Source organism: Phacochoerus africanus, chromosome 15 (genome assembly GCF_016906955.1).
Source record: "Phacochoerus africanus isolate WHEZ1 chromosome 15, ROS_Pafr_v1, whole genome shotgun sequence".
Classification (NCBI taxonomy): domain Eukaryota; kingdom Metazoa; phylum Chordata; class Mammalia; order Artiodactyla; family Suidae; genus Phacochoerus; species Phacochoerus africanus.
Window position 1 is genome coordinate 6,444,659 of NC_062558.1, and position 11,060 is coordinate 6,455,718.

General features: G+C 56.2%; 1 protein-coding gene across 2 annotated transcripts; it reads right to left on the minus strand.

The window, feature by feature from the left end:
- Window positions 1-9,854: 9,854 nt before the first annotated feature.
- Window positions 9,855-10,858, minus strand: LOC125116107 (uncharacterized). 2 transcript variants are annotated; one of them, XM_047761063.1, is made up of 3 exons: window positions 10,604-10,858; window positions 10,352-10,510; window positions 9,855-10,069 (listed from the first exon to the last, which is right to left on the minus strand). In XM_047761063.1, the coding sequence occupies exons 1-3, from the start codon at window positions 10,814-10,816 to the stop codon at window positions 9,878-9,880; spliced, it is 564 nt and encodes a 187-aa protein (XP_047617019.1). In that variant the 5' UTR covers window positions 10,817-10,858; the 3' UTR covers window positions 9,855-9,877. The 2 variants fall into 2 exon arrangements, with proteins under 2 accessions (XP_047617019.1, XP_047617018.1); XM_047761062.1 differs by having other exon boundaries at window positions 10,352-10,858.
- Between the last annotated feature and the right edge of the window lie 202 nt (window positions 10,859-11,060).

Here is an 11,060-nt window from a genome sequence, read left to right on the forward strand (position 1 = left end):
AAGGGAAGGACGAGGTGGATGGGATTTGACTGGATGCTTGTGTGTTGAGGGCCGCACCCGGGGCACAGGGAGGGTCCCAGGCAAGGGGTGGAATCGGAGCTGCAGCTGCTGGCCTGCCCCGCAGCCACAGCCACACCAGATCCGAGGTGCCTCTGCGACCTACACCACAGCTCAGCAGGGCCGGATCCTTACCCGTGGAGCGAAGCGGCATCCTCTTGGATCCCAGGCGGGGTTGTTTCCACTGAGCCACACAGGAACTCCCAGTGGATGACTACGTGGTTGGAGTCCTGCTGCACCCGCAACATCGTTTGATCCCCTCCACCAACCAGCGAGGTCTATAGTACAGGTCGTTTTGGTCCCTTTTGATAATGAGAACTTTGTGCAACAGAGAGACGTCCCCGGAAGCTGGAAGCTGCGAGCAACGACCGGAGGCAGACACCCAGCGCTTCCCATCCCGCCTGGGCCCTTCGCAGGACAGACAGTTGCCTCTCAGGGGCAGCCGAGACAGTCGTGCCCTCCACACTCGGCCCGGGTTTTTTTTAAATTTATGGTTATTCTTTTCATTACTCAGATGAATTCATCACATCTGTTGTCGTATAATGATCCTAACAATCCAATTTCACAGGATGTCCACCTTATAACCCAACCACATCCCCCCACCCCCCAAACCTTCTCCTCTGGAAACCGTAATGTTTTCAGCATCTGTGAGTCAGCATCTGTTCTGCAAAGAAGACCAGTCTGCCCTTTGTTCAGATTCCACGTGTCCCTGAAAGCATTTGATGTTGGGGTCTCACTGTATGGCTGACCTCCCTTAGCATGCGAATTTCTGGGTCCATCCATGTTGCTAAAATTGCTGGCATGTCATTCATTTTAGTGGCCGAGTAATATTCTGGTGTGTATATGTACCACGTCTCCTTGATGCACTCCTCTGTCGATGGACACTTCGGTGGTTTCCATGTCTTGTCGGCTGTTGCAAAGAGTGCTGCGATGAACATCGGAGTTCGTGTGTCTCTGCGAGTCATGGTTTTCTCTGGGTAGAGGCCCAGGAGTGGGATTGCTGGCTCAAATGGTACTTCTAGGTTTCGTTTTCTGAGGCATCTCCATCCTGTTTCCACAGTGGTTGCACCCATTTACAATCCCACCAACCGTGTCCTAGGGTTCCTTTTTCTCCCCACCCTCTCCAACACTTATTGCTTGTGGACTTTCTGAGGATGGCCATTCTGGCTGGTGTACGGTGGTACGTCATGGTGGTTTTGACGTGCATGTCTCTCAGAATGAGTGATGCTGAACATCTTTTCATGTGTTTTCTGGCCATCTGTATGTCTTCTTTGAGAACTGTCTGTTGAGATCTTCTTTCCATGTTTGGAAGGGGTTGTTTGTTGTTTTGGTGTGGAGCTGCAGAAGGTGATTATAACCGTGAGAGAGGAATCCCTTGTCAGTTGATTCACTTGCAAAGGTTTTCTCCCATTCTGTGGGAAGTCTTTTCGTTCTGTTTAGGGTTTCCTTTGCTCTGAAGAAACTTTTAAGTTTGACTAGGTCCCATTGGTATGTTGTGGTTCTTCGTGTCATTAGTCTAAGAGGTGCATCTGAGAAGCTGTTGCTGTCGTTTATGTCGGGGAGTGTTTGGCCTATGTTTTCCTCTAGGCGTTGCAGGGTCTCTGGTCGGCTCGCTAGGTCTTTAATCCATTTGGAGCTTGTTTTTGCGTCTGGTGCTAGGAAGTGTTCTCATTTCATTCTTTTCCATGTGGCTGTCCCGTCTTCCCGGCACCCCTTCTTGAACAGGCTGTCTTTTGCCCGTTGCATGGTCTGGCCTCCTTTGTCATAGATGAGGTGGCTGTAGGTGTGGGGTGGCTTTCCTTCTGGGCTTTCCATCCTGTTCCACTGATGCCGAGTTCTGTCTTTGCGCAAGTAGCATGCGGTTTTGAGGATTGTTGCTCTGTGGTATAGTCTGGAGTCCAGGAGCCCGAATCCTCCAGCTCCCTTTCTCTTTTCAGGATGTCTTTGGCTCTTCTGGGGCTTTTGTGCTTCCAAACAAACTTCAAAATGTTTTGTTCCAGTTCTGTGGAAAATGTCCTTGGTAATTGGATGGGATTGCATTGCCTTAGGAAGTATAATCAGGTTGATAATATTAAGTCTTCCAGTCCACGAGCATGGTATAGCTTTCCATCTCTTTGTATCATCTTTGATTTCTTTCATCAGTGTCTTAAAGTTTTCAGAGTACAGGTCTTTTGTCTCTTGAGGTAAGTTTCCTCCTAGGGATTCTATCCTTTTGGATGCAATGGTAAACGTGAATGCTTCCCTGATTTCTCTTTCTGCTCTTTCCTTGTTCGTGTATAGAAATGGCATCGATTTCTGTGCATTAATTTTGTATCCTGTGACTTTGCCAAATTCACAGATGAGCTCTAACCGTGTTCTGGGAGAGTCTTTAGGAGTCTCTAGGTATCGTACCATGTCGTCTGCAAATAGGGATAGTTTTACTTCTTCCTTTCCAATTTGGATTCCTCTTATTTCTTTTCCTTCTCTGATCGCCATGGCTAGGACTTCCCAAGCTATGTTGAAGAGTAGTGGTGAGTGCGGACATCCTTGTTTGTTCCTGATCTCAGCGGGAATTCTTTCAGCTTTTCGCCATTGAGCATCATGTTCGCTGTGGGTTTGTCACACACGGCCTTTGTGATGTTGAGGTAGGTTCCTGCTATGCCCACTTTCTGAAGGGTTTTTATCAGACACTTGGGTGTTGGATCTTGTCAGACAAAGGCTGTTCCCGCATCTCTTGAGAGGATCGTGGGGGTTTTCTTCTTCGGTTTGTTAATGTGGTGCATCACACCGATGGATGTGCGGATGTGGAAGAACACGTGCGTCCTGGGGCTGAATCCCACTTGATCGTGATGTACAATCCTTGGAACGTACTGATGGATGCGGTTTGCTAGCATTTTGTTGAGGAGTTTTGCATCAATGTTCCTCAGTGAAACGGGCCTGTAGTTTTCTTTTTTGTGGTGTCTGTGTCGGGCTTTGGTATCAGGGTGATGGTGGCCTTATAGAAGGAGCCAGTTTTTGGAAATGGTTTGAGAAGGATAGGTGTTAGCTCTTCTCTACATCTTTGATAGAATTTGGCTGTGAAGCCATCTGGTCCTGGACTTTTGTTTGTTGGACATTTTGTAATAGCAGTTTCCATTTCAGTTCTTGTGACTTGTCCATTCATCTTTTCACTTTTCTTTTCCCTGGGACTGGGACACTTTTGGAGTTCCTGTCATAGCTCATCGGTTAACGAAGCTGACTGGTATCCAGAAGGATGTGGGTTTCATCCCTGGCCTCCCTCCGTGGGTTAAGGATCCGGTGTTGCCATGAACTGTGGTGTACGGCCCAGGCGGGGCTCAGATGTCACCCCCTGGGCAGGATAACCCTGCAGCTGCTCCTGCAGGAGGCCCAGGCCCTCATGAGGACTCACCCCCCGGGCAGGATGAAATTGCTGCTCCTCCTCCGGGAGGCCCAGGCCCTCATGTGGACTCACCCCCGGGGCAGGACGAACACACTGCTCCTCTCGCAGGAGGCTCAGCCCCTCATGAGGAGTCACCCCCCCGGGCAGGGTGAACCTGGTGCTCCTCCTGCAGGAGGCCCAGGGCCTCAGGAGGACTCACGAGCCCTGCAAGGAGACTCTGCCACCGCTCTGGCAGCTTCCCCAGACCCTGAGGAGAGGTTCCCTCTGCTGGTTGGAAACCTTTCCCAGGCCTCTGCAGGAGAACAAGGGCCCGAGGAGAATGCAGCAGCCCTGCAGGCAGAGCCTGCCCTGACGGTTCCAGCACCCCCTATACTGGGTCCTGGCCTGGCTCTGGCAGGAACCCCAGGCCACTTTAGAAAAGCACCTTCCCCAAGGTCCCCTCAGCCGCTCCAAGGGCCCTCCCCATCAGCTCCCCCCAAACCCCATCCCCCTGCTCCCCCTCCCGAAATGTCCTCTCCTTCCCCTCTCCTCATTTGTCTTTGGATGTCTGCTCAATTTCTGTTCCTCTTCCATATCGTTTATACTATATTTGACTTTACGTTTGAAGCCTACAAGTTGACCCTTGAAAGTAAACATCAAACCAGAAAGTAGTTATTGTTAGGAAAGAAAAGAAAGCAACACTAAATAAAGTAAATCACAAGGAATTCAATCACTGAGAAAAGAAACGATGTTTTGGTGTGTCTTTGGTCTTTTGAGGGCCGAACCCTGACACGTGAACGTGGCCAGGCCAGGGGGTCCATCAGAGCCAGAGCTGCCGGGCTCCACCACAGCCACGGCAACAGGGGAACTGAGCCACGTCTGCGACCTGCACCACCACAGCTCACGGCAGGGCCGGATCCTTACCCGTGGAGCGAAGCGGCATCCTCTTGGATCCCAGTCGGGGTGTTACCACTGAGCCACGACGGGAACTCCCAGGGATGATTCCTTGGTCGGAGTCCTATGACACCCACAACATCGTTTGATCCCCTCCACAAACCAGTGAGGCCAATAGCACCGGTTGTTTTGGTCCCTTCGGGTAATGAGAATTTTGCGGACTAGAGAGAAGTCCCCGGCAGCTTGACGCTGCGAGCAACGAGCGGAGGCAGACGAAGCCAGACTCCCAGGACGTCACGTCCCCCCTGGGCCCTTCGCAGGACAGACAGTTGCTTCTCAGGGGCAGCCGAGAGAGTCGGGACCTTCACCCTCGGCCCGGGATTCAAGGAATGGTCGCCAAAGCTTTGGCAGGCTTTTCCCCCTTGCAGGGTGAGGGAGGCCAGTCGAGGCCAGCCCCTGGTGTCCACGGAGCCCTCAGGCTGCTGGGCTCCCATGGGGGCCCAGGAGCGTCTGCTCACCGCGCACTGGGGAGCGTCCGAGCCGGGGCAGCCCAGGTGGGAGGTCCTACACGATGGGAAGGTCCTGGGAGTTTGGAGTGGAGGTCTGTCCTAAGCCAAAACCTCGGTCGAGACCTGAGCCGCCCGAGGTTTCCAAGGCTTCCTCAAGGCCAATAGTTTTTCTATAGTCTCCTGAGTTTTGGTGGGTTTTTTTTTTTGCACTGGAGGGCCCACACCCACCGCGTGTGGAAGTTCCCAGGAAGGGGTGGAACTGGAGCTACAGCTGCCAGCCCCAGCCCCAGCCCCAGCCCCAGACATGTGGGATCCGAGGCACGACTGTGACCGACACCACAGCTCACGGCAATGCCCAAACCCCGACCCCCACTGAAGTGAGGCCAGGGCTCAGGCGTGCATCCTCACCCATCCTAGTCCCATTTGATTCTGCCCCACCAACAGGGCCATGACACCAGTCTATATTTAAAGTATCATACATGTACATACCTACATATATGTATATATGTGTGTACACGGATATATGTATATATATGTGTGTGTGTACTTCATACATACATACATACATATGTTTGTGTGTGTGTGTATATATTATAATATATATATATATTATATATAGAGAGAGAGAGAGAGAGAGAGAGAGAGAGAGATTCTCAGCTGCATCTGGGGCATAGGGAAGTTCCCGCCCAGGGATGGAATCTGAGCCGCGCCTACGACCCAAAGCACCGTTGCCGAAATGCCCGATCCTTTCCCCACCGCACAGGGCTGGAGATCAACGGTGCCTCCACAGACAACGACTGGAGCACGAACCCACTGAGCCCCAGTGGGAACTCCAGCCAATCTCTTTGGAAAGTGGGTCTTCCTATTAGGAAGGAGAATATGTGCATACGTCGAGGTGGAAAGTTCACTGCTATGAGGAGTTCCCGATGGGGCTCAGTGGCAAGGACCCTGCCTGGTAGCCATGAGGCCACAGGTGTGATGGCTGGCCTCGCTCCGTGGGTGAAGGATCCGGCATTGCCGTGAGCTGTGGTGTAGGTCGCAGACGAGGCTCGGATCCTGCGTTGCTGTGGCTGCGATGGAGGGCCGGCAGCGGCAGCTCCGACGCCCACCCCGGCCTGGGAGCTTCCCCTATGCCACATGTTGGCGCTAAAAGGCAAACAGAAATAAAGAAAGCTAATGCTTATGAAATCCATCATGGAGAACAACGGAACTTTCCGTGTGTCTCTGTGTGTGTGTGTGTGTGTGTGTGTGTCTGTGTGTCTGTGTGTCTTTTGTCGTTTGACGTTTCAGAGGGCCGCACCCTCGGCATGTGCAGAGTCCTGTGCTAGGGGTCCTATTGCTGGTTGACACAGTTTTGCAAGTCCTACCTAGCCAGGGCCCTCAGAGAAGAACAAGACACAAAAGGAATCCGCATCGGAAAGGAAGAAGTCAAGCGACCCCTCAATGCCATGACATGATCCTATCCCCGCAGACCCCTCAAGACGCTCCCAGAAAACGGGTAGAGCGCCTCAGTGAATGGGGCCAAGTCGCAGGAGGCACCCTGAAGGCACAGAAACCGACTGCCTTTCTCTACCCTGAGAACGAGAGCTCGGAGAGAGACATCGGGGAAACGATCCCATTTGCCGTCACCTCCCAAGAAGAGACGGCTGAGGAAGAGACCTCCCTGGAGAGATGCAGAACCCCCCAGATGCTGATGCAAGCAATCCCAGAGGACCAAACAGATGGCAAGACAACACCTTGCTCTTGCGTTGCAAGAGCCTATGGTAGCCCAAGGACCATGCTCCCCGAGGCAGTCCACAGAGTCACCGCCATCCCTGTCAAATGCCCAAGACCGTTGTTCACAGCACGAGACCATGGGGTTGGTGGGGGGAGGGGAGCTGGAGCAGCCCAGAGGGACCCTGGGGGAGACATGGGGAAGGAGGAAGGCCAGTTGGGGGGACCCCAGGAAGTGACCTCACTTCCCTGGCGACAGAGGCCAACGGAACTTGGAACCTGGGGAGCCGGGCACCTACTGGTCCAGTCCAGGAGAGGACGGAGGAGGGATGGACTGGCTCTGCTGCATCCCGCTCTCCCGGGGCCGAGGCCGAGGCCGCAGGCGTCATCGCGGCAGAGATGGCCTCTGCCAAGCCTGCAGAACCTGGATGAGAACACGAGGCGGACGCCTATGGGCCGTTGCCCGCAGGGACCCAGAGGTAACACCGGGAGAGGGAGCTCCAGCCAAGGGCAGGGACCTCTCGGATCCCACACGGTAGCCCCATGTCCCCTCCCTGGATGACTTTGAGCAGAGGCGCGTGGTGAGGGGTGGGTCCGCCTCAAGCAAGAGCCGGCTGACGCGGGCTCGGAGGCCTGCTGGGCAGGGCCTGTCCACACCCCAGGACACAGCTGGCTGGGGAGAAGCAGGGGGCTGAGGGGGGTAGGTGTGGAGTCAGGGCCGAGCCCTGCGTGCCAGCGGTACCCCCAGCCCTCCAGGGGACTCTCGTTCCTCCCGGGTCAGGGGGGAGCCACTGGTGTGTGGCAGGGCTGTGGTGTCTGAGCAGGCAAGGCCTCCCCTGTTCTGGGAGCCGAAGGGCAAGGGGGCAGCAGAAGCAGCGAGAAGCTAACAGCCCCACAGAGCTCTGACGCCTCGGGGCCGGGCCCTCTGACGCTCACTGTTATTGCAGAGTCCCCAACCTGAGACCCGCCAGGAGCTGGGTGAGGAAGGCAGAAGGCCACCCGAGGAACCTCCACGCAGGCCGCTCCCCGGGGTCCTCTGCCGGGCTGGTGGGGAGCGCAGGACCGCCAGCTGTGGCCATGAAGACACCGTCCACACGAGCCTGACAACCCTGGAAGGCCTGGCCCCCCCTGAGGCCCAGCCTGAAGGTGAGAAGAGGGGGCCGGGGCTCTGGGCGCGGTGGGGGGAGCTGAGGTGGGGGCCGCACAGTGGGGAGTCCCCAGAGGATGGTGTTGGGCCAGGAGCCAAGACAAAGGCACACGCCCCGCCTGCAGGAGAGCAGAGCCAGAAGGGGCTGGCCGGGACCGGTCGGGAAGGCTCTGGGAGGACTGCTCTCCTTGGAAGAGCACATGGCAAGGCGGGCAGGCACCAAAGCTCTTCCTCTCTCACACCTCCAGCAGGAGACCCGGAGCCAGAGGCCAAGACGCCAGCCGAGCGGAAAGACCCTGGAGCAGCCCCCAGAGGAGGCCCAAGACCACAGGAGGACTCAGCACCCGGGCAGGGAGGACCTCTGGCTCTTTCAGAGGGACACTCACGTCCTCGTGGGGACTCGTCCCCAGGGGAGGATGAACCCTCTGCTCCTCTCCCAAGAGGCCCAGCTCCTCTTGAGGAGTCCCCACCCGGGCAGGGTGGAACCAAGGCGCCTCCTGCAGGAGGACCAGGCCCCCAGGAAGACTCAACTCATGGGCAGGATCAACCTGCTGCTCCTCCTGAAGGAAGACCAGAGCCTCATGAGGTCTCACCTCCCGGCCCGGATGAAAATCCTGCTCTTCCTACAGGAGGACGAGGCTCTCAGGAGGACTCACCAGCCGGGCCGGATGAACATCCTGCTCCTCCTCCAGGAGGACGAGGCCCTCAGGAGGACTCACGAGCTGGGAAGGATGAAAATCCTGCTCCTCCTCCCGGAGGACGAGGCTCTCAGGAGGACTCAGCACCCGGGCAGGGAGGACCTGTAGCTCTTTCAGAGGGACACTCACGTCCTCATGGGGACTCGCCCCCCGGGGAGGATGAACCCTCTGCTCCTCTCCCAAGAGGCCCAGCTCCTCTTGAGGAGTCCCCACCCGGGCAGGGTGGAACCAAGGTGCCTCCTGCAGCAGGACCAGGCCCCCATGAAGACCAAACGCATGGGCAGGATCAACCTGCTGCTCCTCCTGAAGGTAGACCAGAGCCTCATGAGGTCTCACCTCCAGGGCAGGATGAAAATCCTGCTCTTCCTACAGGAGGACGAGGCCCTCAGGAGGACTCACGAGCCAGGCAGGATGAACATCCTGCTTCTCCTCCTGGAGGACGAGGCTCTCAGGAGGACTCACCAGCCGGGCAGGATGAAAATCCTGCTCCTCCTCCTGGATTACGAGGCTCTCATGATGTCTCACCAGCCAGGCAGGATGAACATTCTGCTCCTCCTCCTGGAGGACCAGATTCTCAGGAGGACTCACGAGCCGGGAAGGATGAAAATCCTCTTCCTTCTCCTGGAGGACAAGGCTCTCATGATGTCTCACCAGCCGGGCAGGTTGAACATCCTGCTCCTCCTACAGGAGGACGAGGCTCTCAGGAGAACTCTCCAGCCGGGCAGGAGGAAAATCCGGCTCCTCCAACAGGGAGGAGGATGCTCTCATGCAGACACACCAGCCCAGCAGGATGAACATCCTGATCCTCCTCCAAGAGGACGAGGCTCTCATGAGGACTCCCCAGCCGGGCAGGATGAAAATCCTGGTGCTCCTCCTGGAGGACGAGGCTCTCAGGAGTACTCACCAGCCGTGCAGCATGAAAATCCTGCTCCTGCTCCAGTTGGACGAGGCTCTCAGGAAGACTCACCAGCCGGGCAGGAGGAAAAACCTGCTCCTCCTCCTGGAGGACAAGGCTCTCAGGAGGACTCACTAGCTGGGCGGGATGAAAATCCTGCTCCTCCTCCTGGAGGACGAGGCTCTCAGATGGACTCATCAGCTGGGAAGGATGAAAATCTGGATAATCCTCCTGGAGGACGAGGCTCTCTGGAGGACTCACCAGCTGGGCAGGATGAACATCCTGCTTCTCCTCCTGGAGCACGAGGCTCTCAGGAGGACTCACCAGCCGGGCAGGATGAAAATCCTGCTCCTCCTCCTGGATTACGAGGCTCTCATGATGTCTCACCAGCCAGGCAGGATGAACATTCTGCTCCTCCTCCTGGAGGACGAGGCTCTCAGGAGGACTTACTAGCTGAGCCGGATGAACAACCTGCTCCTCCTCCTGGAGGACCAGGCTCTCAGGAGGACTCACGAGCCGGGAAGGATGAAAATCCTCTTCCTTCTCCTGGAGGACAAGGCTCTCATGATGTCTCACCAGCCGGGCAGGTTGAACATCCTGCTCCTCCTACAGGAGGACGAGGCTCTCAGGAGAACTCTCCAGCCGGGCAGGAGGAAAATCCGGCTCCTCCAACAGGAGGAGGATGCTCTCATGCAGACACACCAGCCCAGCAGGATGAACATCCTGATCCTCCTCCAAGAGGACGAGGCTCTCATGAGGACTCCCCAGCCGGGCAGGATGAAAATCCTGGTGCTCCTCCTGGAGGACGAGGCTCTCAGGAGTACTCACCAGCCGTGCAGCATGAAAATCCTGCTCCTGCTCCAGTTGGACGAGGCTCTCAGGAAGACTCACCAGCCGGGCAGGAGGAAAAACCTGCTCCTCCTCCTGGAGGACAAGGCTCTCAGGAGGACTCACTAGCTGGGCGGGATGAAAATCCTGCTCCTCCTCCTGGAGGACGAGGCTCTCAGATGGACTCATCAGCTGGGAAGGATGAAAATCTGGATAATCCTCCTGGAGGACGAGGCTCTCTGGAGGACTCACCAGCTGGGCAGGATGAACATCCTGGTGCTCCTCCTGGAGGACAAGGCTCTCCTGAGGACTCAGCAGCCGTGCAGGATGAAAATCCTGCTCCTCCTCCCGGAGGACGAGGCTCTCAGGAGGACTCCCCAGCCGTGCAGGAGGCAAATCCTGCTCTTCCTCCTGCAGGACCAGGCTCTCAGGAGGACTCACTAGCTGGGCAGGATGAAAATCCTGCTGGTCCTCCAGAAGTCTCCCGTCCACTCGAACACTCACCAGCCCTGCAGGGGGCACTTGGCGCTGCTCTGGCCGAATTCCCGGACACTGATGTGCCTTTCCCTGTGCTAGATGGCAACGTTGCCCTGGCCTCTGCTGGGGACAAAGGGCCCGAGGCGCATTCAGCAGCCCTTCTGGGAGTGCCTGCCCTGATTGCTCCCGCACCCCCTCTACCAGGTCCTGGCCTGGCTCTTTCAAGAACCCTCGGCCCATTTCCAAAACCACCTTCCCCAAGGTCCCCTCCGCCCCTGCCAGTGCCCTCCCCATCAGCTTCCCCCAAACCCCATCCCCTTGCTCCCCCTCCTGACATGCACTCTCCTTCCCCTCTCCTGATTGCTCTTTGGAGATGTGTCCAATTTCTCTTTCTGATTCATGTCATTTATGGTATAGTTCACTTTGTGTTTTGAGCCTAGAGTTTTTAGAATGTTGAAACAAAATAAAAATAAAAAAGGAAGTA

Excerpts from the sequence above, each read along its gene's own strand:
- LOC125116107 (XM_047761062.1), bottom strand. The coding sequence starts at position 10,816 with ATGGGCCGAGGGTTCTTGAAAGAGCCAGGCCAGGACCTGGTAGAGGGG. Across the intron at positions 10,070-10,351 it reads ATGTTCATCCTGCCCAGCTG|GAGGAGCACCAGGATTTTCA; the intron begins GTGAGTCCTCCA and ends CTCGTCCTCCAG.